Genomic DNA, 26,454 nt, shown 5'->3' with positions numbered 1-26,454 from the left:
CCAATATATGTAAGGCCCTAGGGACTACTGTACAATCAGCGCTGCTATTGGATCTGTATGTGTCGTCACGGGCGCTGAGACAAAAATGAAGATAACAAAAGTAGCTGTAGGACCATTTGTGAACATTCTTGAATTGTGAACATTCTTGGATAGTTTGTTTAGGAAACTTTAATAGGAAGAAATGTCTAATAGTTTAATTCATCCGTCCATGGTCAAATGTTAAGTAGGGGGCGTTACACATGCATGGTGTAATCCTCTCCATGCAATCCTCTCAGTCAGTCTGATTGGTTCATTAGGTGTTGATCATGGCGTGGGGGCGTGTCAATACCCTAAGTACATTGTACCATACTTATTGGATTTTGTTAAAAATAATCGCGCCAGAGGTTTCTTTTGAGGTTGAAAAATTATGTTGAAGTCCAGTGTCGCATCTACCATAGATTGGAAACGAAAATTTTTGCGTGAAACACTCCGCGTTATAGAATGTACTGTACACAACTCCCAAGCCCCCAAGCCCCCTAACACACACACAGGTTGTTTACAGTGCATTACCTACCTGGGGGGGGGGGGGAGTTATGTACAGTACATTAGCTATAAGCCTGTGTGTGTGATTATGAGAATGCAATGTGACGACTCTTGTGTGTTTAACCCCTGCAGTGTCCCAATAACGAAGACAGATGGTGCATGAGCGCGGGGTTATATGGCTACTGGCGATTCCTCGAAAATAAAAAAGCGAGATGAAGGCCATACCTCAAAGGTCTCGGAAACCGGTCGAATGAAACAAATCAACGCCCTTTTGAAAAAAGGGAAAACAAAACATACACTAACTCTTGTGTTGCTAACGCTCTTGAAAACAAAACACTATATATAATTTCTGTGTTGCTCATTGTCATTCCCACTTATTGTTTTGCAATTTATAGTCTACGATAAAATTATAATGGACATGCACATAACTAATACAAAACGAGTGCCTCTCACCATGTTTTTGCTTTCCCTCAACAGTACGTATTAATTAATGTGTTATAATTTGCATGATTTCGTGTTCGCAATTGAAGCGTTTTTCGTTATTATGGGTTATGGTATTGGCGTAAAAGCAAATCGCCCAAATGTACAAGTGCCACAATGGGTTGTTACTGTCTGTGGCCTCTACTGTCTGTGGCCTCTATTCAGCAACAGAACATGCAGTGGCAGCAGAACTGTGGTTTATTTGCTATTGCCGCTGCAGTGGAGTAGGAACAGTTAAAAGGTTGGAGGGGCCACTTGGGTGGTGCGAAGCACTACCCAAGTGGCGCTCCCGGCACTGGAGATTTTAAAACAGAAAGCTACACTAGCTGCGGCCTAGCTACAAGCTTATTAGCTCTGAACAAGAACTAATATACAGCAGAATTGTTAAAACATGTTACTGTAAAACAAGAGTATGAAGCGTCCAAAAAAAGCGGTTTTTTATTTCTGCTTACAAATTCATGCTTTATCCTTGATCAATTGGTTGGTTAAAACACCTATTCAACTCAGGAAGGGTGGGCTGATTCAAGTGACCCCCTGCCCCCCCCCTGTTCCTACTCCACTGCGCTGCATACCACGAATTACAAGGAGACAATTTGGATCACATCATCCTAAATGAAGACAAAATAAGGCACAACGTACAACGTTGTTTTGAAATGAGAAACTAAAGAAGATTTTCGAAGTCAAAAGAACTGAATAGTCGCAAGAGACCAGAGAGATTTTCTAGCATTGTGATTACTATAATTATACTGCTCCTACTCCTACGATGAAATGATACAGTTTGATATAACGTGCAACTCGTGGTATCATTATACGTATTAAAGTATCTCCACTCAGTTGACTATATAGTTGTAGATCTAAATACATGTAGCATTTTTAGGCTTTCGTTATCTTCCACTGCTGTTTTTGTTTTTCATGTAATTATTTGCACTGTGTTGTTTTTGTTTTTCATGCACTGTTATAATTATTGTGATGGATGTTGTTGTTTCAAAATTGTATTGCTTTACAGTGGATGTGAAAATGTGAACAGAGTGTTTGACTAAGTGAAGTAACGATAGTTAAGGAACAGCTATAGACTAAGACATAGACTAAGACAATCACTTGTACAGGCCTCTCACAGACAACAGTCTTGATTGATTGTATATAGTATATAGTCACTGCATGGTGCAGTTTTTGAGGATGTACTTAGTATAGCCATCCGCTGAAATCTAAATTTGGGGGGAGTCATTCGTGACTAGGAGTCAGTGACCGGGGGAGTAATTTACTCCTAGGCATGAGTCACTGGTGACTAGGTAGGAGTGACCGGGAGTCATTGTTTAGGGGAGTCACTCGCGCCTATGACGAACAATATTGCATACTATAACTATATCAATTCATAGTTCGAGTCCACATTTGAGAATACTCTATATCAATTCAGAGTTCGAGTCCATATTCGAGATCAAATGAACAATATTGCATACTATATAAAGTTCTATATCAATTCAGAGTTCGAGTCAGATGAATGGACCCATTACGTGGTGGGTGAACTTTAATGACCCCAATCCCATCCGCGGTCAGAAGCTTTCCCAAAGTCAAGTTAATGCCCAAGCACTCAACCCCCCAATTCAGCATGGTTGTGGATGAGAATACTTGGAGGACGTCCGAATGGACATTTCTTGCCATCTGATGAAACAAGCCGCTGATACGCCTACCGTTCGCATCGCGCACTAAAGAACCCGGGGAATGCTGGACTACAACTGTGTCCAGCCAATCACTGAGATTTTGTTTGGACCCTGCTGCGGTGATCCCTATTGTAATAAACAAGCTGTATAATTATAATAAGAGTTTTAGATTTCTACCTTGTTGGAGCACTGGTATCCCTGGCCCCAACATCAAGGCGGCCACTGCTGGCAATCCCAAACATTGATGGATGTCGTTGTCACTGCTGAACAAGATTATTATCCCTGGGTCATCTCTTTCTAAAGAAGAGACACAAGATGTCAGAGGTAGGCAAAACAATCCTGCTACAGAGTAATTCCCTAGTTCAGCAACTTACACAATTTGCCTTGCTCAATGTATTAGAACTGAAGGGGGAAAAAAACAGGATAACATATCAAAAATTTCCAGGATACTGTGTTATAGCTATACGGTCTTTGAACTGATTGAGATAACTACATTTAAGTCACAATAGCATGGCATTGTAACAGCTTACAATAATATGCTAGTAATACGTGACAATGTGGTATGCAACTGGGAATGCGCTAGATACGCTCAGCATGAAACTAGATAACACATATTTTCACTCATGTTTAATCCTTTAGGATGGGCTTCGGATGAGTGCTATACACCCAAATACTGACTCTAATACAATAGAGCCCTAACCATATCATAGTGGAGGCCATCCTGGACGTTCACTAGGTCCGAGTTGCTGGTGGGAGAGAAAGTGATGTGCCATTATTATGTGCTTACACATAGCATAGCAAGAGGACATGCGCACCGAGGCATATACAGTAGTGTGTTTGTGTGTGTGTCTGTCTGTAAACACATCTCTTACATCTCTTACTTGCTTAGAGGCCTTAAATTGCCTTTATTAGAGCAAACAGAAACACTTCACACTATTTATAGAGTGCACCAATTGAGCACATTGCGCATTAGCAAGCCTGCTAAGACAGCATATGATTTTCGAGGGTTCATACAATCCCGACAATCTTGAAAAAAAGCACTACCGTAAAACCTCGATTTAAGGCGACACTTTTAAATAATTACGTTTTGCGAAAGTAGAGTTTTAATGTACACAAAAAATGAATTTATATGGTGCTATGTGGGCAAAATGTCCAAGTGTCGCATATTTAGAGGGTCGCCTTAAATAGAGGTTTTACGGTACATAAGAGACTTTACAAGTATGCCAGGGACTTCTTCATGGAAAATGCTATCTTTTAGCTAGCTGGTTGGAGCTTATCAACTCTAAAACATATAGATAAAATTAAAATTAAAAAGACATGATAAGAGGGCAAATGGAGCAGGCTAATTAGAACGCGGATAACCTTAACCTACTTTGTTGAGACGGTACAAGGAAGGATTTTCTTCAGATCGCAGCTTGTGTCGTGGTAGTTGTCTGATGAATGAGCTTGAGACCCCTCGAAGAAGACTGAGTCAGAGCAAAGATATAGGAGGGAAGGATTGGCAACGGAAGTGGTTCACGTGATCATTTTACATGTGTTTTCTGCAGTTTTGTAATGAAACCATCCGTGACTCGCCTGTTTTTCCTGCCAGAACTGTTTTCCTGCCAGAATGCCCGCGAAAAGCAGAAAAAGTCTGTTATGGTCTTCCTTTAGTGCCTCATGTGGTGTTACACTGATGTTGTGCTTTATTTAGAGTTAGATTATCTTGCCAGTTTGTAAAACTAAAGAAACAAAGACTTTTTACTACAGAAAAACTACAATTTTACAAGGTTTGATCCCTTTTTAAGAAACAGTACTCATCCATATACTCATCCATATTACTATTCTTCAAGTTTTCATGATTGTATGTATGTAGGTTGATCTACTGAAAGGCAAAAATCGCCTATTCATACCATTTAGAATGTGTTGTAGTGTTGAGTATGGCTTATTTCATCTGACGTTTTATGCTCGTTTTATGCTCCCTTTTTAAGAAACACACATGCTTTTAAAATTATACTGACTTCATGAGAGTGTTTATCAATGTCAGGTCCATCAACTGGTACAGGTTTTGTGCTTTAAATTTAAGTCAGTTGCAGAAAATATGACTGGAGGTGAAGGCCTGGAGGTGAAGGCCTGATTGTCGGAAACAGAACTGGGATAGAAAGCTCCAGGTCAGTGCTCCAGGTCAGTGCCACAGTGTTTTACTAACTCATTCATATGCCCCCCCCCCCACATACACAGTCATACTATTAGATCTTCATCGTACTATCAGTATGCTGGAAGAAATTTATGAAGCTGAAGAAGGAAGAGTTGATTGACTATTTTGGGCTACATATTAAAAAGCGAAATGAAAGACTTTGTTACATGCAAAAGACCTGTACAGTTGTATAGCACCAGCTCTACCTCATGCAGTAGCAGCAGTAGCTGTTCATTATGCAGCTTATTATGGCAGTTTATATGACTTGTGAAATGTTGATAATTAAAATATCGTACAGAACATGACTGTTACAGAGAATATTGATAATGGCTACGTCTATTTATCTCATACAAGCCCAGAGCTTGTATCAAATGTGAGAATGGACATGAACACAAGCAGTATTGTCTAAGTATTAAAGTCTGTGTTGTTTCTGAGCGTCTCTCTTTCTTGTTGACTTTGACCAGACGCTGATGAACTGTCTGGGACTGAGGACATGCACCAGGAGAGGGCTCACTGTGTGACTCTGGTAGTTGAGTAGTATAGTATAGTATAGCTAGAATATCAGTAGTATAAGTATAGTATAGCATTAGCAGTAATGAACAGTCTTTATGTGAGCTTGTAAATTTCATAGATCGTTCACCGATATAGTAATACATGTACGTATTGTAGTTCAAATTGTATTGTAGTTCAAATTGATATATCTTAGCACTGTTACAAGCCTTTATACCATATGATAGGCTGATCCATAAAAAAAAATTTTTGGATTTTATCTCACTGCTGGCCGAGCATTTAAATGATAAAAACGGGTGATAAAAAAACGTTAGTTGCACCATTTTATTCCTTGTTTGTATGTATTCCTTGTTTGTATGGGCGCTCTGGAAACCCGATACAGACATTTCACTCCGACGGTTAAAGGGGTAAATACTGTTAATACAAAAAACTCGATACAAAAAACTCGTTGGTCAGGGATTGGTCTACCCTGCTTCCTTGGAACTGGCTGAAAAGTCTGCTCCAGACTTCGTAGTTATTAAACAGCTCTATCTGGACTGGGCCTTGTTGCAGCATGCACATTAATACAGCATGCACATTAATAATTACCGTATATGCTCGATCACTCTATCACTCTCTCAAATAGTAGCCTCAGTGAACTTTGACTCTAGTACGTGGCAATTACGTGGCAATTATTACATGTAACTCATGGCAACTTTTGATGACAAACTAAATTATCTGGCCCCTCTTGAATTGTAGCCAGCAAAATGAAACATTTAGTAGCCGCGGCTCCTGATCAAGTATGGCAGTTGCAAAAATTGCGCATTTGCTGACTCGACCTCTGCGCTTTTAATACTATGTACTGATGATGTACGTACAGCTAGCAGCTAGCTCCAAAGGTGCGGCTGATTCATACTAGATTCATACTAGGTACGGTTATGCACAAAATTTAGAGGGGGCGTGGTTACGTTTTGCTACGTACGCGGCCGCCATTTTGAGTGGTAAAAGCACCATAGAAACATAGAAACGTAGGCTAAAAAGTGTAAACTTTTGAACTTTTGAACTTTTGAGCTATGGTGAAGAGCTGCTGCTGGATCAAGCCTTTCATTTCCTGTAGTCTAGATCGCCGTTGCAAATGGATTGCTGCAATCAAGAGGAAGAACTGGGAGCCCAATCAACACAGTTTTTTTATGCTCTGATCACTTCACTACAGGTCAGGATCCTCTCTCCAAGGATCCTCTCTCTCCAGACGAGTTTTCCAGTATACTGACAGTCCAACCAGGAAAAAAACAGTGAAAGCTTTCAAGAAGTATCAAAACAGAAAAACTTTATTAAGAAGGAAAATTGTAAGAAGGTACAGGAAAAAGGATAGAAGAAAAGAGAGAAGAGAAAGTTGCAGAAGAAAAGAGAGTTGCAGAAAAAGAAAGAGTTGCTGAAGAAGAAAGACTTGCACAAGAAGAGAGAGCTGCTGAAGAAGAGATAGCGACGAGAGAGCTGCAGAAGAAGTTGAGAGTTGTTGAAGAAGAGAGGGCTGCTGTGAGCGTGAGTACACAAACTGATTTTACGAGCCTGCAATTTACTGCAATAATTTACTGACGATGGTCTTTCCTTCTTACCATAGCCCGTTTATGATTTGGCTTCAGGTTTCTTTACGGGCAATTCATCTCTAACTAATGAAATTAAACGTAATTTATAAGATGGGGTGGCCGAGAGTGTCTCACAGAAAAGTGTGGTCTTTTGAATTACCTTGAGCCTGGTGATTTAGTGTTGGGGTTTACCGTGCAAGATGCAGTGGGATAAGATGCCAGCCTTTACAAAAGGCAAAAAACAACTCTCACAACAGGAAGTCGATACTGGTAGACAACTGGCACGCGTTCGAATTCATGTTGAAAGAGTAATCGGAGCGGTACGACAGAAGTACTCTATTCTCTCGTCAACACTGAACACTGAACATAAAAAAAACAGGCAGTAGACAACAATTGTGGTAGTTCCTTTTTTTTTTAGTTAAGTTATGTAATCGTCTATACATGCACGCTCACTATGAAATAATCTTTCATAAAATAATTAAAAAAGTCTGTTCACTCTTTCTCACTGTTTCTCACTGTTCACGGGTTTCCCGAACTCGTTTTAACTTAAGACATTCTACATGAAACCATTCAATTGAAATAAAAAGACCATCTTTTTCATTTTTACAATAACAATATTGTAGAGGAAACAACCACGAGCGTCGCTTGCTGTAGATTGCATTGTATACATCTAGTTAAAGAATTCTTATTCTTTTGCTTTGTGCAGCGCTTCCTCCAAAAAGCGCTTCCTCTAAAAACGTTAAATCTTGTTCAATTCGAATTACCACCAATTAATTCACTTTCTCTCCAGATAATAAAATCAGCAGATCGCAGAGTTGGTAGTAATAAGCATGGTTTTTTTTCAACTGGAACTGACCATCTTCGTTCGTTCCTAAACAAAAAGAACAGATCGTTGCACCTCCACTTATGGATTGATTTGGGTAGATCGAATATTAAGAACAAAAAATGCATGTGTTGCACCCCCCAGGTGGCGGCTGATTTCTGTCTAGCAACACTGCACTGTACTGTGCCAACCCGTATGTGCCAACCCGTATGAAGTTTATTTAATACTATACTAGTTAATCATAGAAAGCCAGCTATTGGCCAGTTGAATCGGATCCTGTGCTCTGTCAGTATCAGTATCAGAGTTCTCTGCCGGTAATATATAATGTTTACCATGCAGACAACGGATTATAATGCCACAATCAAACATATCCACAAATCAAACATAGTATGTTTTAACATATTATGCTAAATAGATAATAATAGTATACCGTAATAGTTATGGCATTATTCCGAAAGTTTGGCATTATTCAGTTAATCACGGATAACTTTCCAGCTGGTGGATGACAGCTTGGACATATCCAAACTTGGCTCTCGAAAGGCAGCTCCTTCAATATGGGAGGTGATTCCCGCCAAAATAGCTGCTTTTCACTGAGAGGTCCATTTTTTATTGAGAGGTGCATTTTATTTTTCGTGAGGTGTATTTTTTGAGTGGTCTATTTTTTATTAAGATGTGCATTTTGCACGAGAGGTGTAATCTATTCTATTTTTTAATGAGATATGCATTTTTTGAGTTGTGTATAATATTTATTTGAGAGGTGTATTTTTTTGACGAAGGGTGTTTTCATGGCATTGCATGTTGTTCAATGCCAATGGTTTAAATGCCAATGGTTTAAAGGTCAACTATATCGCAGTTTTGCGCATGCGCAATCCTAGGCCACATGGTCAGTTCTCTCCAGCTCTAGCTAGCTCTAGTATTCATATCGTGTCGACAAGAGTCAATATACTATCACTATACTATATCGAGTCCAACTCTGAGAATCTGAGGCAGCAAGGATGCAGGTGGAATTCCTGGCACAGCCAACTCACGCCCTCAAAGAAGTGTACTTAACGCTAACCATGCAAGTGCTAGTGGAGCTGGAACATCTCGTGAAATGGCTAGACTCTTGTCCTAAGAGTACTGCTACAGGAGTTTCGAAAAAAAAAGAAGTTGAAGATGTACAAGCACACGTTTGTTTGCCTTGCCAGTACAACTCAGAGGTAAATGGCTATGACGTAAGACGTACTGTATAAGCTGTAAAGGGCGTATGAAGAGAAGAGGGCATGTACAATCTATCCTATTACAAATGGGCGGGGCTTATGTGTAAAGAATTTGTACCTAGTGGGCGATTGGCTAAATCATGGGCTAAATATAGCATATCCTGCTGACTCATCAATATACTGACTCATCAATATACGTTGTGAGCCCTCTTCTCTTCATACGCCCTTGGTACTATGCTGTTATAAAATAATGTAGGTGTCTGCCAGACCAACCAATGCCCAACCAATGCAATCTACGCTGCAATTAGCTGGCCTTGGTGAAAAGCACTTAGAACTGTATGGGGATGCTGATGATCTACACTTTGCATTGCTGGAGAATTTCCCAAGACTTGTAGATGGGGGTGGGTATGAACTTTTGAGGCTAAATGGCAAGGGTGGGAAAGAGCTGATACTGCCATCTGAAGGGTACACTCCTCATGTCCTGAGTATCTCAAGTTAGTGATCTCCAGTGCCAAAATATTCGTACGACCACTACAAAGGAATTTGAAGATTGAGCCAATTGACGTGAGTTGTTCGTTGTAGTTGTCACCATACCTTTATAATTCAATTTTAGAGAGGAAGTAGTCAAAGTGTTCTTCAAGAGTGTCAAACATGTGGCATTAAGTTACCAATGAATGAAATCAAAGAACAAATTTAATGTGTATGAAAATGTGTTAATATTTTTTATTATAGCTCACCTGCAGACAGACCTACTGATGCTGAGGACCACAAGAATTTAGGTAAGGTCTAGTTTATACTGACATACATGTATGCACTTGTGTACATTTTTGTATCCACAGTGTCTAAGCTTTATGAGGTGCCCGGAAGCCAATAATTGAACTTCAATTATCATGACGTTCGAGCGTCATTTACTCAAGTTGCAATACCTTCGTAGCGTTCCCTCGAACATATCTCCGGAAAGAAAGTAGCTCAGAGGTCGATCTTGGTATCATTTTGAAGCTTAAAGGACGCCCTATCCGATTAAAAACTGATTCGAAAATGCCCGCGTTAAGGTCCCTTTTCATTGGCACTGTCACATATGATATGTACATCAGGATTTCAAGAAAAGATAGGATCTAACTAAGCTGGAACAAATGGTTTTTTTATAATTGTGTTAATTGGTCACATGATAGTCACATTGTCTTTTTTTTCAATTAACCCTTTAACCGTCACGGGCCACAATCGTGGCCCGCAATAGTGACTTTTTTTGCATTCTGCGATACCTAGGAAGTAGCTCGAACTACGCACATCCCTGTATAGAGGAAGAGCTGTAGAATCACGTGCAATTTAGTCTAGAATTTTTCAAGCCACGTTGCTATGTTAAAATTTCATTAGCATCTTACCGCACGAACTTGTGCCGATGTGCTTGAACAGCTTGAGGACAGCAATGGTGATGTCTGCCTATGAAGGAGAGGGGATAGTAGGATACCTCAGGCTACCAGCTTTATGCCAGACGCTGATGAACTGTCTGGGACTGAGGACATGCATGACATAGACCTAGACGCTAGCTCTATGGATGAAAGACCAGAAGAGGGCTCACTGTGTGACTCTGGCAAGTAGTATAGTATAGCTAGAATATCAGTAGTGTAAGTATAAATAGAATTAGGGTGTGAGCTTGTAAATTTCATAGATCGTGTACGTATTGTACTTATATCTTAGCAATGTTACATTCATATGATGTGAAAATCAAGCTTAGTCAAGCGGCTGATCCATAAAAAAAAATTTTTGGATTATATCTCACCGCTGGCCGAGCATTTAAAATGATAAAAATGTGAGCGTAATAACCGTGGTTGTTATGGCACCATTTTATTCCTTGTTGTTGGGCATTCTATTGGTATATGGTTCGATAGAGAATTTACAGACATATTATTCCACTAAGAGACGGTTAAAGGGTTAAAGAAACTTGACAATAAATTATTATGACAAAACAAAATGTGAATTACTATGTTTAATATTGAATACTTTTTGATATATGTGAAGGGCCTAGGGCCTAGGAAAACGCGGGTTTATTGTTGAATCGGATAAAGCGTTCTCTAAGCTTCAAAATGATACCAAGATCGACCTCCTAGCTATTTTCTATCCGGAGATATGTTCGAGGGAACGCTACAAAGTGACGCTCAAACGTCATGAATAATTGAAGTTCAATTATTGATTTCCGGGCACCTCATAAAGCTTAGTGAAAGATTTTCTGGAGAAGACGAGTTAGTTAGATGAAGGCTAGGCATTCTAGGACTCTCTAGCTAGCTAGTATAGCTATGTAGCTGGATGTAGCTGGATTGCTTGGCAGAAGAAAAAGAAGAAAAAGACTCCAATGGTAAGCTTTCATGTCTTGTTATCAGCTTGTACTTACTTTCTGTGTCATGTATCAGTCTTATAATAGATCGCTCACTTGTATGGAGCCTACAAAAAGTGTCTCTGTTCTTCATAAAGCTAAGCCTGTCTGATCTATTATAGGTGGCCTTATATGCTAGATCCAACTTATTATTAGCCTCACAAGAAGCTTTCCTCCTTTAATTTAATATTGGTATTAGTATTGGTATCACTGCCATTGTGCTTAGTATTAGCAGGCCTGATGGGATGAGTGATAACATCTTGGAGAGCCCAGGATACCCAGTGAAATTGTCCTATATGGATGGTTCCTCCAGGTCGTTGCGACGGAGGCCTGAGAAATTAGCTAGAATGTAAGTGACATTGATATTGTGTCTATGAATTTTGTTGCTAAATTATGTTTGTTAAGAAGTGGAGCTATAATATACCTGGCTGATGAAATAGTCTTTTTTTGTTAAAAATAATTAACAATAATAGGAATTTCCCCTCACGCAGACAATAAATTTCTGCAACTGTTGCCTCCACCTCCTCCAGCCAATGGCTCAACCACCACCTCCGCTAATGGCCTGAGCTCTGCTAGGGCTTTGGCTCTTGCGCTTGCTCCTCCACCTGCACCTCCAGCTGCCTTGCCTCGTCAAAGACCACAAGCGTTTCAAACGTGCCATTTAGTGCAAATTTGGAATGCAACAAAAATTGAAAAAAAGGTGTGGTCAAGATTGGAGAAGCTTCCTGTGTAATGGTAGTGACTTTACTTCATTTTTGTGCTCTTATGCTTAGTCATAATTATGTCATTTATTTTTGTGTAGACACAATAAACATGCATTTGTCATGCGCATGCTTCAATCAAAACTGTTGGAACTGGGCAGCCTGTGTTGTCAGACATCTTTATTGTGGTTTGTATAGTGTACCTACTCTGAGCTCCATCCTGGGCAGACAAAAATTTTCCAGGACTCTCAGAGTGAATCACTCAATGTAAAAAGCATAGAGCTACTTCAATAACAAAGACAGGTAGATGGCTAACTTTTTTACAATTCACATTCAAAATTGTGGCATTATCAACACAAAATCACACAATAAAATGTAAGTACAACAAGTAGGTTGTACATAGGATTGAATTGTGTGTGTAAGCGAATTGTGTGTGTAAGCATAGGAATGTACACACATAGGAATGAGTGAGCAACTTATTTATAAGCTATATAGGAGGCTGTTTGATCAGTTCGTCACCAACAATATCGTATTATCGTATCAACAGCTATAAAGACCATAGCCAATAAGAATCGATGATAATTAATTTTAGTGACAGTGCTTCAGCAACCTATTGAGTTGACAGTTTGTCGTGCAGCATACTGCTGTGAGTAGTTGAGGCAGTCCAAGTTGTTGTCGTGTCCATGCTGCTCTGCTATCGGGACCACCTAGCCGACAACTGCCGACAACTGCAACACGTACGTACGTCCCCCTGACAGCCTCTCGGAAACATCAAGGTCACTTGCAAGTTGTGCACAGGAACAGGGTTCATGAAAGATCCTCGATCCTCATGCCCTTAGTGAGTGTACTGCTGTAACGACATCCTATACACAAGTCACAGTCTCCGCTAACACCTCTAGAGAGGAAGCTACAAAACTGTGATTCTCCTCTGAAAGTTTTTGTCTGTTTTCTCACAGCTTATTAGCTGTGTGTCTCTAACCCTACAAGTGAAAACAGGAGGACATGTAAGTACGTACTTATACATAAAGAAAACTATCCTGACAGCCAATCGTTCAGCACACCGAGTCCACAATTCGCCGTAGAAACAAACAGCTTCTCGATGCTGAGTGGTGGTAACCATGTCACGTCGCTAGTGAAATTAGGCACACTGGCAAAGAGAAGAAACCCATACGATCTCCTCAACAAATCTATCTAATGACTAATCTAATCTATCTAAGAAAGTGTACAAAATAGTTACATCTTACATCGTTTGGTACCCTCTGCATGTTTGATTTCTGCTCCCTCTGCTCCCTCGCAAAGATTTGACAACATTAACAGCTATAATAGAAAATTATTATTCCTGAATAACAGAATCAATTTCTCACCTAAACAGCAGCGTTACAATCAGCGATTGACTTCCAACTTTATGACGGACCTTTTTTCTATGTACATGGCAATTAATCACTAGTTCATTCTTACCTTTTGTGCTGATGACTACTTCTGCTCGCAAAGAACAGCACAGTGTGAGGGACTTAACTTGACAAAAACCTCATAATTATTATCTATAGAATATTGCTCTTTACAATCACCTAAACAGTAGTGTAAGTGTAAGTGGAATAATTATCCTTTCTTCTCTCATTGACATTTTTAACCAACTATCTAATTCTCTGTCCATTGCTTGTGCGGCCGGCCAGTGCTTGTGTGGCCAGTGACTGTGAATAAGATGTATTAATAAGATGTATTTTCATAAATATCAGTGCATTGTTGACCTTTTCTAATGCACTTGTAATGTTTCATCATCTCCTCAAGGAGCGTAAAGGACTTGAGTGTATGCTAAGTCATATTTTATGACCTGTGGCATAATCTGTTTTTTCAAATGTTTTGCGGCATTCATAGTCTTGACTTTTTGGAGGCACTGCTGTTGTCCACTTTCTAGTTTGCAGCGTTGTATTAGCTCTTTGAGAATATTCTATAGTTAATGACAAAGGTGTGCATGTATATACACCAGTTACTATGTACCACTTTGTTTTGTATAGACTGTACCACTAAAGCCTGAGGAGGATTCGCCTGTATTAATCTTTTACACGCTTCTCCCCTGCCACTACTTTGGTACTACTTTGGTTTTAGTAGATAGCAAACGCTTTGTGTGTGTATGGTTCAATGTAGGATTTTAAGTGTTAGCCCTAATATTTTGTATATACACCAGTTACTATGTACCACTTTGTTTTGTATATAGAGCACTTAATGTGTAATGAATATGAAATTCACCTGTGCTTCCTTACTTCGCAATGCGTTGCATGATGTAAGCAGGACGTGGGTGATGGCCTGTTATTTAGGGGCTGGCGTACATGTACGTGGCCTGTGGTGTAAGCGGGCCGTGGGCGATTACATCTGAATACAGGCCTGGCCTGTATTCAGCCACAGGCCTGAAACGTTCCCGTGGATTTTTGGCTGTGTAGGTTTTGCCCCTCTTCCAAAAAATCCTGGCTACGCTCAGTGTAGGTACAGACATAGTATGTTATAGTCTCTGACCATCTTTCGGTTTAGCCAATCTAACATTCTTTGATACTCGTTTCCTGTTTAGGTAGTGGTCAGTTTTGAGTAAGTCAGCTTGAAGAACAGGTTTCGGTGCTGTCTACATACTCGATTCCAGGCTGCTTGCGCATGCGCCACCTATTATCCAGAAGCTTGTATTGGAGCTGTTGCTGAAGTGTAAGCAAGTAGAGAGTAAGCAAGTAGAGAGGGCAGAGACTGCTTCGTTTTGGTGGTTTCTGTTTGAGGTCCATAGTCGTGGTGTTTCTGCTGCTATCCTCAGTGGGAACGCAGGGGTAGACAAAGAAGTACATTGCCAATGAACGAGATGTCAAGGCTGGCATGTATCGTTTCCTCTATAGTTGTCCAGAAGCGCTGTGGTGAGAAGTTTCCTGCTTGAACCTCCATTAGGACGAAGCAGGTAAGTGTACAAAGATATAAAACCTCAATTTAAGGCAACCCCAAGCGACACTTGAACATTTAACTTTACTTTTGCAAAACGTAGGAATTATTTAAGTGTCGCTTTAAATCGAGTTTTTACGGTACACAAAATCATAATTGACAAAATCATAATTGGAATGAATAATAATAATTATGGTCTTTCGGTGTCCCCAGATTCGATTCGCTCTGAACATTGTTCTTAAGGCGTTCCAGCGACTTCGAAGAAGATTTCACTGACGTTGTCAAGGATTTGTCACGTAATTCAATGAAGGCTAAACGACTGATTGTGTGATTGTGTACTGTCGCTTGTGTGCGCTTGTGTGCCAATTTGTATGCTCTATGCTCTATGCTCACTTCTCACTTCCACCATCACCAAAGTTGAGCGATTATAGTCCTCAACACAACTTGTAATAGCAAGTTTGACAAGGTGTCGTTCGTGCTACGATGGCGTTAGGCATGGGAATCGATTGTGTTGGCCTCACTCAGACGATCCACTATGGAGCTCCTTGGTCCATCGATAACTACTTCCACGAGTGTGGCAGAGGTGCAGAGGTGGAGAGTCTTCAACTTCCACTATATACTGGAGGCTGTCTGACCACGATCACAAGAGTGTAGAGATGGGTACGGTGAGACAGTGGATCTGTCGGAGGTACTTCCTTCCCTAAGGCCACTCCAAGTGACACTCTGGTTTCTGGTCCACCGCCCGCATCATTTTCTGGCTAAATTTACCTCATTATTTCTATTGCGCATGCGCATAATTAATTAATCTCCACATGGTCAGCTGTCAATGTTGGATCTGTTCAGAGATCTGTTCAAGTGACTGTACTGTAAGTATCTTCTTTGTTTCATTGAAATATTATCTTAAGGACACTATTAAAGTATAGTTAAATGCCTATTTGTTCAATAAGCCTATTAAATTAACACATTTCTATATAATTATCACTCTGGTACAATTATCACTCTGGTACAAGTTCAAGCTAGTTGTATGAGACATACCCCCACCCCTGCCCCCTGTATTCTCATTCTGTTAGTATACTATTTACAGATCAGTATTGAAATATAATTTTCTCTACAGAGATGTCTGCCATGATAAATTGTTGTGTGTACAATCGGTCGGTAAACAAAACTTTACTTCCTTGGAGAATTATTTCAATCGATGAACCAGGTATAAGCGTTGAACAATACTTTGAACAAAGAGTTTTTAAAGAAATTGCAGATTCACCCCAGGAGCTTCAAATAGATTCAGCATTTCTTGGAAAAGGAAAAGATTCTTTGGATAGAATCGAACTATCACTGGTACTGGAAAGAGCTGCTGCTGTTTTTGGTCCCTTCCTGAAGTATCATGTCAGTGTACTAGAACGATCTCTGCCTGCTACTCATACAACAGATGCTTTCGCTATATATGATGATGCGTAGTTCCCAGTTGCTCTCTCAGCCTGGGCTACCTCCTAGTGTCCCAGAGCGCACCAACAAAGATAAGCTTTATAATGATGTTTTGAAGCTCTTTTAGGATGAGGATGTTGCTTTTCCTGGCTCTGAAATCCAGTCGGGTGGACACAGATTTATGGTTGCTATTGTTGATTGCCTGTGGTATTTAGATGGTCACCATTCTGCCTTGGAGAAGCAATCTTGTACAATTCCTAGCCTATTTACTCGTTTCAATGGCTACAATACTCCTGAAGCTACAATACTCCTGAAGTTTCGAAACACAGAAAGAGAAGTATCTCAAGTCTTTCTGGCATCACCCTTGAGACCCTGGCATCCACGTTGTTTCACAACTTGCAAAAATCCTTTTGGTCATCTGAGCGATTGAAGTCTCTGCATATGAACACTGAATCGTTAGCCAGAAGCATTGCATCTTATTCTGACTACCTCTCCTCACAACGAAAGAAGATGAGCACGTTGCACAAATCGCCATTGCCTGTACGACATATTTCAGATTCTATGTCTGTGAAGTTTGTTAAAGCATCAACTGGACTATTTCCCTGTGATAAAAGATTAGAATGGTTGTGTTTGTGTTTGCAAGAGAAATTGGAGTACGAATTTTTGTCTCTCTGTGAATTCGTTCCTGAAACCGCAAGAGAACGTTACGACTACGTAAAAGTCCTTGAGAGAAATGGGCTTCCATATCCGATCATGTTTTTGACACACTCATCGGGAAACAATATAGGCAATTTGCACTTTGTATGGAAGCTACCAACTGCTAAGTCTATTGAATCAACTTTTGAAGAGAGTGTTACAACTATTGAGGCCATTAAGCTTATTCTTCCGCAATACCATACTCGTGCTATGCGCCGTGAAGTATTTGCCAAGTTTGGTCGGATTTCATCCAAAGTGAAACCAGCTGCTTTGCGCTTTCTCTACCGGGAATTGACTGCAGACTGTGCCGCTTCTCATGACACACCAGAAGCAATTATTGATGAGCGTGTACGTTCAATCATTTTGATGGAACCAGAAGACCCTCACACTGTTGTTGATTTACGAGAAGTGAAGTCGCAGGAAACAAAGACCAAGTACGATTATATCAACGAAGATATCGGTGTGGCGGTTGATGACCGAAGACATGGTGACGTAACCCACATGGCTAAAGCTATATCTGTTAGAGATCTACGTGATCAAGTCACCAGCAAATGCCCACCAGGTGAGTTTTAATACAATTTTTAATGCAATTAGTAATAATTATACATGTATGCTGATATTAATTTTAACTACCCAGTTTATATTTGTATGCTCTCAATGTAGGTACGATGATCCCCTCTGAGGAATGGCTAAGGCTCCAGTTCTGGCCTAAGACAAAGGCAGCTAAAGTTGCAATGCAATACACTGGAAGGCTAAACATCCGATATATGGTTCAAAAAAGGCAATTTCGAAAGACTCATGCCGATGAACACTATGCTGCTGCTCTGTATCGATACATGCGAGAGTATGCTGTCCAGCTGTTGGAATACTGCAATATGATATCGATTGACGATAAACACAGGCTGAAGGTTGGCGAACCAGGATTTCCTGTTGCTGCCGCAGAAAGAGGTAGACGTGTTATAGTTCGTTCTGGCACAACATTCGAAGTTGGAGACCATGATTTCACCAAGTTCTCTATTATCCCATCTGTAGTCATCTGTAGTGCTCCTTATTGACATACCAGAGACCATTGAAGACTCGTGGTATCGTGGCCAAGTTGCAGTTGGCTTCAAAGATGCAGCGTTTGAAAGCTCTTCACCGATACGACATGCTACTGAATTGTCTTCCATTCTAAAGAGCAAAGAAGAGTACCAGAAACCAGTTTTGTTTGTGTACAGCGATGGCGGACCAGACCATCGAATAACGTATGTCTCCGTTCAGCTTTCTTTAATATGCTTATTTCTAAGTCTCGATTTGGATTTCCTTTGTGCTGTGAGAACTGCTCCATCGCACTCATGGCGAAATCCTGTGGAGAGGGTCATGTCAACTCTGAACTTAGGACTGCAATGTGTTGGGCTTATGCGAGAGAAAGGAGACGATGAATTTGAGAAGGAAGCTGCCAAATGCAATAGTCTCACTTCTTTGCGGGAAACTGCCAAGAAAGACCCAAACTTTAAGTCAGCTGCTATAGACAGCTTGTCTCATGTAAAGTCGCTTCTTGTTCAAGTGCTACGCAGACTGAAACTGAAAGACAAGACCTTTACTCCATTTTTTCCTGCTTCTGAAATTGATACTGACACTCTCTGGAATGAAGCTATACGTGTGGATTCAACCCTCAACAGAGAAGAGTCCATAACAACCAAAAAGCTACCTGGAAAGAAAGACCTGAACGCTTTTCTACAGCATTGCTGTACTCGAAGACATTACTCCTTTCAAATAAAGAAATGTGGTTCCGATAGCTGTACTATTTGTCGACCTCCAAGGCTTCCTAAGCAAGTGTTCAATAGTCTCAGTGTACTACCTGACCCTGTTCCAACTGAAGACGGCCACTACAAGTCATTTGAGGAGTTACTTGGTACACCCACTGATGGTAGCTTCAGACCCTCTCTTCAAAAAGTAAAGAAGACACTGCCTTTTTCAGCCAGCATTCAACACGTTAAGAACGTTGATATGATGTTGCAATGTGAAGAATGTTCAATGTGGAGGCTGCTTTACAGTCGGTGTAAGCTAACACGTCAAGAAAAAGTCGATCTTAATGATGCTGTAGAAGACCTGGCATTTACATGCGGAGCACCAATACAAGACCTTCATCTGCCTGGTCGCCTAAATGATGTGTATACAAGACAAATACATTGTGAAGAGCCAATCGAAAAACTGTACTATACAGCCAAGTATACTCCTATTTGTATATACTGTGCCCAAAATGTGGACGATGTGCCAGCAGACCAGTACCCTCAGTGTTGTTTGTGCAAAGACAAACCAATAATCAGAAAGTAATTTTATATGTTTTCAGTGTAATTATAATTTTATTCATGAGACATTTTTGTGGTTATTGTATAATGAGATTCATAAAAATAATGTTTTTGATAGAGTTGAGAATAATGAGGATAATGAGGATATCCGCCCGCCCGCTTGCAATTAGAGAAACTTCAGGACCAGAAACCAGAGTGTCACTTGGAGTGGCCTAATAATACATCATGACCATCTGACCACGATCACAAGAGTACTTCCTTCCCTAATATAATAATACAATGATCTTGTAGACAATTAATTTTATTATCTTATTTACATCACAAATCTACATCCAACTCATGTGATGCCAGCAACACAGGGGCGTGCTCACAGGGGCGTGGCAATTGACTAAAGCAGCTGAAAATGTTCACTAAAAAAAATGGTCAACTAGTATGGCAAATTCCGAACTAGCTAGGAAGGGGTGCAGTCTAGGAATCTCAGCATGATAGCCCTGCATTGGGCATGTTGTCACCACAAAATAAATGTAGCTTGTCTTTGATTTTCACGTCTTTGCTGGTTTTAATGGTTTTAATGGGTGAGGCCAACTATCTAGTTGGTGAACAGGCTATCATCTTGGATATTGTCAATCTTTTTTCCTGTTGTACTACCCATCCAGTCTGTAGAATAGTGCAGTTTGGAGAGGCTGTATTGTCGTCTTATTAACATCAGAGGTTATAAGTCTAGGGATTTTGCGTCCATTATTTCAATGTTTCCTTCAGTGTTAACTATGGACTTCGAAAGTACGTGAGATCACATGATCTCTTGGCATGGCATTGAAATTTCTCTCCCTTGTAGCTTAGCTTTGTTTTTTGTTGTGTTGGGATGCTGCAATGGCTATATCTGCCCAGCCTGCATTAATTAATTCAGATTTGATCACATCTATTATAATTATATCATTGCATGGACGTGCATGTCGAAACATAATATCCATACCCTACTCAAGGTAGAGTTGGCCTCATAATAATTGTGACAGGGCCTAGGAAAACGACCCTTATCGCGTGGGTGGCAATATTTTATTTTATTGTTAAGTTTGACTACTTAGAAAGACTTTTGAAATTCATGTGTGGTCAACTATTTTGGTACCATGCATGCTTTATCAATCGTAATTATAGGTCTAGATTTTACACTTCATGCAATTCCATGCAGCTAAACCATCACCCCTTTTACCAGATGCATTCATGGTTATCGTATCTTTGGGTCTCTACGAAGCTTTAAACAGGTCAAACGCGGACGTTGAACCATTTTTTACAATCAAATTTACCGTGGAAATTCCCTGGGAATTTCCCTATTATTGTTAATTATTTTTAACAAATAAAAGATGACAACTTGTACAGGACTATTTCATCAGCCCAGTACTTACAATCATCAAGAGGAGCCAGGTATATTATAGCTCCACTTCTTAACAAACATAATTTAGCAACAGAAATAGATATAGATTAGAAAGAGCAGCTATCTAGCTAGCTAGCTTGGCGTAGATCCACTCTTGTTTCTTTAGATGTACATATCCCGTGCCACTTGTCCTCATAAACACTCCATAACAACCTACAGATAAGTAATAGTAGTATGTTAAGATAGACACAATATCAATGTCACTTACATTCTAGCCAATTGACTAGCGTTTCTCAGGCCTCCGACACTTACCACCACCTAGGGGAACCATCAATATAAATGACGACAATTCCACGCAGTTTCCTGGGCCCTCCATGATGTGATCACCCATCCCATCAGGCCTGTTACTACAATGGTACCAGTACTAAATTAAAGGAGGAAAGCTTCTTATAAGGCTACTAATAAGTTGGATCAAGCCTTAGATAGATACGGACGAATACTAAGCTTCCTTTAAGTTGTATGAAGGACTTCTGTAGGCTCCATACAAGTGAGGATCTTTTATAAGACTGATACATTACACAGATAATAAGTACAAGCTTATAACAAGACATGAGAGCTTACCATTCGAGCGACGGGAGTCTTTGTCTCTTTATTTCTTCGAAGATCCTTCCTAGGTGCCAAGCAACCAGCTACATAGCTATACTAGCTAGCTAGAGAGTCCTAGAACGCCTAGCCTTCATCTAACTAACTTGTCTTCTCCAGAACATCTGCTTTATGAGTATACGGAAGTGCCCGGAAGTGCCCGGAAGGCAATAATTGAACTTCAATTATTCATGACGTTTGAGCGTCCTTCGTAGCGTTCCCTCGAACATATCTCTGGAAAGAAAGTAGCTAGGAGGTCGATCTTGGTATCATTTTGAAGCTTAAAGGACGCGCTATCCGATTCAACAATAAAAACTGATTCGAAAATGCCCGCGTTAAGGGCCCTTTTCCTAAGTACTATCACATATTGAGATTGTATCATGAATCTTATGTATCATGAATCTTACTTTTATTTGCCATGTATTTTCTTTGTATGAAGCACACGAGTCCTATATATAGTTTAATTATATGAACATGCATGTATCAATGAAAGATCTAGCACCCCTTATAGTCAAGATTGTACTGTTCAATCAGTACGTATTTTATGGCTGAACAAAATATAATTATAGCTCCAGATATTCATTTACGTAGTCGCATGCATGTATTCACCAGCATTTCAACAACATGATATTAAGTATACAGCAATGAACATTATTATCATGCGATAAATCAAATCAAACAGCTTGAGTAATAATGAAAAGTAATATTCTTTCAGTCGTTTTTCCTTGATTTTGAAATACTTCCACAGTGGAGGCTGTCAAGTAGAGACGCTTCACCTCCTGGGACCGGCACTGCTGGTGGTGATAACTTGAGCGGTGACGTGGTGGTGATAACTTGAGTGGTGACTGCTGGGGTGGTGGTGATAACTTGAGCGGTGACTGCTGGGGTGATGATAACTTGAGGGGATAACTTGAGCGGTGACTGCCGGGGTGGTGGTGATAACTTGAGCGGTTACTACACGAGGGATAACTTGAGCGGTAACTGCTGGGGTGGTGGTGATAACTTGAGCGGTGACTGCACGGAGGATAACTTGAGCAGTAACTGCTGGGGTGGTGGTGATAACTTTAGCGGTGACTGCACGGGGGATAACTTGAGCAGTAACTGCTGGGGTGGTGGTGATAACACTGCACGGGGGATAACTTGAGCAGTAACTCCTGGGGTGGTGATAACTTGAGCGGTGACTGCACGGGGGATAACTTGAGCAGTAACTGCTGGGGTGGTGATAACTTAAGCGGTGGCGGCAGTGGAACAGTTGGTTTTGGTGACTGTAGGTATCATAATAATATTTTTAGCAAAGTTAATTCGAGAATGAATTTGGTTGCTTGTCTTCTGCCTGAATACAGTATCGTTTTTCAGGGGTATTGCACAGAATGTAGACATAGAGTAGTAGACAATGTCATTGTATGTGCTAACAATATACAGTTCGTTTAGTCTAGAGAGTAGATTACCACAAATGTGTGAGTAGTTGTAATTAAATGTAAATATCTTTTGATTGGAGCATTTCTAAGAAATGGTGTTGATACCGGTGTGTAGATGAATGACTGAACTACAACATATCCAAAAATGTTTCCATGGAAACATAAGGTGGTGGGTTTGTGGTGATTAATAGAACAGCAGCAAATTGTTATAGTGGGTAATCGGTTAGAGTAATAAAACACTAACCTTAAACAGCTAAGGTCTTAGGCTTTTATCACACAATTGTTTAATGGTTTAAGTATCCTGGCCATCCCTTTATGGGTCTTACAAATGTTCACAGTGTTTATAATTCATGATTTACCAGTTTTTAGGTACACTTTTGGTTAGAGTAATATCTTCTGAAAATTTTATAGTTTAGCTTTAAAAGTTATCTGGTAAGTTTACAAATAAATGGGCTACATTTTGATACCAAGAACATCCTCTATGCTTATTCCATTGTTGAGATATCACTGAAAAACTACATATTCTACTATTTTCTACCGTTTTGATGACATCACAAGCTGCTAACCACAAATCGATGACACTGTAATTAACCACGTAAGTGGGCGTACAATAACTGTGCGCCCACTCTTAATTACGTTTGTGGTTTATTAAAGCGTCATTGGTTTGTGGTTTGCAGCTGCTGATGTCATCAAAACAGTAGAAAATAGTAAATTATGTAGCTTTTCAGTGTTATCTCAGCAATGTGGAATAAGCATATAGGATGTTCTTGGTATCAAAATGTAGCTTATTTATCTGTAAACTTACTACAGAAAGTTTAAAGCTAAGCTATTAATTTAAAAAAAGTTATTACTCTAACCAAAAGTGTACCTGAAAACCAGTAAATCATGAATTATAAACACTGTGAACATTTGTAACACCCATAAAGGGATGGCCAGGATACCTAAACCATTGAACAATTATGTGATGAAGTCTAGGACCTTAGCTGTACTAGATTACTGTTTTATTACTCTAACCGATTACCCACTATAACAATTTGCTGTTGTTCTATTAATCACCACAAACCCACCATCTTATGTTTCCATGGAAACATTTTTGGATATGTTGTAGTTCAGTCATTCATCTACACACGGGTATCAACACCATTTCTTAGAAATGCTCCATTCAAAAGATATTTACATTTAAGTACAACTACTCACACATTTGTGGTAATCTACTCTCTAGACTAAATGAACTGTAGTCTTTTTATCTCGTCCAATACAATGGACTCAAACCCTGACCAGATACCAGTGGATAGAATCTCTCCTCTCTCTCTCTCTCTCTCTCTCTCTCTCTCTCTCTCTCTCTCTCTCTCTCTCTCTCTCTCTCTCTCTCTCTCTCTCTCTCGAGAGAGAGAGAGAGCAAACTTTTTGCTTCTTGGAATGTCTACTTGGGACAAATGAGGACGTCTTATTCTCTTGCCTACTTGCACACCATTTGGATTTTCACAGCCTGTACACGGTCGACCCATTAAGTGGCATAGAGTACACCATGTGAGCAAACTTTTCCAATATTTTATTTGTTGATCTGCAAACTCACACACTTTGACACATTACTTGACATGCTGACCTGGCTGAGTGTGTCGCAAGTATGGGAGAGCTGCATCGTAATGACCAGATCCGATGGGTTCATAAACTAAGATGATTGTCCCTTCCATAGCACCGTCCTTCGCAGGGGCGATCCTAGGATTCAGTCAATGGGGGTGCTCATTGCGCGCCGCAAAATTTAGACCACGCCCACTTCTGGGGTCACGCCCCTTTTGTCGGCAACGCCCACTGTTTTCTAGATGGTGCACAGCCACAGTACTGACAGTATTTTATATACAGTGCCATCAGCAAGTCAAGAATGTTTACGACCAGAAGCTCAATTCGCCTGGGATGTCAAACTCTAGCCAACTCTTCTTAAGGTATGTCAAATGTCAATGCAATCATGTCTAGTCTCTGTGTAAATGTAGAAGTTAAGTGATGATAAACATTTGTTCCTTTGCTTGATCTGACGACAGTCTTGATTCTTTTCTTTTCAGGCCACTAAAAGATTGATCAGCTTACCAGGAGGTGACAGGCAGCGTACAAAGTATGACCACCAGTACGTACCTTGATGTTGAGGAAAAGAGACTTTGTAGTTTACATTGCAAACATTGATTATTATTATTATAATTTATTGTACATACATGTAGGCTTAATCATATAATTATGCTATACATTCATGTACCTGGATCCAAGAACCTTGTTGTGCTGCATGTTGTAGTGTTTGATACAGCAAACCACTTCCTGCTGCCTAGCCTTATTATTGAGCCCCTCCCCACTCTTTATTAGTTCCCATGGATATCCCAGTAACGATCGAAGAAAAGTAAGTTTTTTAGGCTAGCTAGCTAGATCTAACTGGTATAAAGTTATTGTAACTATCACTATTAAGCTGTAGATAGCTGCAGTAAGTGTAGCTTCCTTCTAGCCAGCCAGTGATGGTTGAACTATCTACTTGAGCTTCTCTGAGTCTGGATAGGGTGCTGGAGCACCAGAGCCTGGATGGGGGTGCTGGAGCACCCTAAGCACCACCCTGTGTACGCCCCTGCTTCGGAGTAACATATATGGGCTGGCTGCCGATTGCTATAGAATGAAAAAAACAGTTTCCATCTTTTATTTATGAGAACACGCTTTAACCCATACTCACTCAGCCTGCTTTGGATATCACTCTGTCTATATTCGCTGCCACTGCCAAAAACTAATGACGTGAGTTCTTTAAGTGCTTCACGGACTTTGACATTTCGATTAGGTTCATAAAGTCATACCAATCTGAAATTTCTGTATGGAAATTGGTTTTATTAATGACCACATGTATTCAGTGCTATCGATCCTGTCAGATTTATCGATTTCCCAATGGTCACTTTTCTGAAGATCCTGGTTCATGACACGCTGCTTAGGTGTAATTCCAATTGGTTTGATTTTTATTAAGAGGAACATGTAACCGGCTGAACAGGCTGAACAACAAGCTTTCCTGCAAATTTTTTGGAATTGTTATGACTATAAAATATGTGACAGGCTCTGGGAAAAAGGCCATATTGGAGCAGTTATTGGTATTGAGCAATAGCCAGATTTATAGACTACAGTGTATAATCTCATAATAATTTTTCTTGGCTTATAGTTATCTACAGTCTTTCTACTACCTCTCTGTAAAATCTGATGCTCTGAATCCAACGCGTTCCACCGAAGCGCTTTGTCTTTTCCCAATTTAGCAATCTTTAAGTGGGTACCGCTATTTCAGAACTTTGAGTTTCTAACGCGCATAACTCAGGCATGAAAAGAGGTATTGCAAACTAAGCATATCAATGCATAGGCAATTCTTTGCTGGTATTTAAAATCTCAAGTCTGCTCCAATATGGCCTTTTTCCCAGAGCCTGTCACATATCATTGTTAGTAGTGCGTAAGCAAGCAGAATGCCAATACAACTTCTATTAAAGAATGCTCTCGTTTCTATTTGTCCCTCCTCCAGGAGGTATTCCCGAAAGGCAACCAGCGGAAATGTCGCTTAATATTTTTCAAGGCATTAATAGTATCGGGCTTGAATAAGTTGATCCCTTTGTCATCAGCACTGTCTTTCCATTTTATTGTAAAAGTATCAAGTTTAGAAAGAATCACAATAGGAAGAGGAGTGTCACACAATC

General features: G+C 40.1%; 1 protein-coding gene and 3 long non-coding RNA genes across 5 annotated transcripts; 2 read left to right on the top strand and 2 right to left on the bottom strand.

Moving 5' to 3' along the window:
* Positions 1-2,258: 2,258 nt before the first annotated feature.
* LOC135349522 (uncharacterized) lies at positions 2,259-4,171 on the bottom strand. Its single transcript, XR_010398930.1, has 5 exons — positions 4,033-4,171; positions 3,361-3,406; positions 3,035-3,062; positions 2,838-2,957; positions 2,259-2,786 (listed from the first exon to the last, which is right to left on the bottom strand). It is a non-coding gene; the product is annotated as an uncharacterized LOC135349522 (long non-coding RNA).
* Positions 4,172-6,346: 2,175 nt separating this feature from the next.
* On the top strand, positions 6,347-13,738 carry LOC135349521 (uncharacterized). 2 transcript variants are annotated; one of them, XR_010398929.1, is made up of 5 exons: positions 6,347-8,933; positions 9,190-9,497; positions 9,547-9,712; positions 9,773-11,653; positions 11,796-13,738. It is a non-coding gene; the product is annotated as an uncharacterized LOC135349521 (long non-coding RNA). The 2 variants fall into 2 exon arrangements; XR_010398928.1 differs by having other exon boundaries at positions 6,347-9,497.
* Positions 13,739-16,482: 2,744 nt separating this feature from the next.
* Positions 16,483-18,210, top strand: LOC135349824 (uncharacterized). The gene is made up of 2 exons (XM_064548436.1): positions 16,483-17,598; positions 17,700-18,210. The coding sequence occupies exons 1-2, from the start codon at positions 16,782-16,784 to the stop codon at positions 18,089-18,091; spliced, it is 1,209 nt and encodes a 402-aa protein (XP_064404506.1). The 5' UTR covers positions 16,483-16,781; the 3' UTR covers positions 18,092-18,210.
* A 2,364-nt stretch (positions 18,211-20,574) lies between these two features.
* On the bottom strand, positions 20,575-21,638 carry LOC135349827 (uncharacterized). The gene is made up of 3 exons (XR_010399004.1): positions 21,318-21,638; positions 20,965-21,014; positions 20,575-20,909 (listed from the first exon to the last, which is right to left on the bottom strand). It is a non-coding gene; the product is annotated as an uncharacterized LOC135349827 (long non-coding RNA).
* Positions 21,639-26,454: the final 4,816 nt, after the last annotated feature.

Source organism: Halichondria panicea, chromosome 16, assembly GCF_963675165.1.
Source record: "Halichondria panicea chromosome 16, odHalPani1.1, whole genome shotgun sequence".
In the NCBI taxonomy this organism is placed as follows: domain Eukaryota; kingdom Metazoa; phylum Porifera; class Demospongiae; order Suberitida; family Halichondriidae; genus Halichondria; species Halichondria panicea.
The sequence above is the reverse complement of the archived record's forward strand: the minus strand, read 5'-3'. Positions and strand labels throughout refer to the sequence as shown.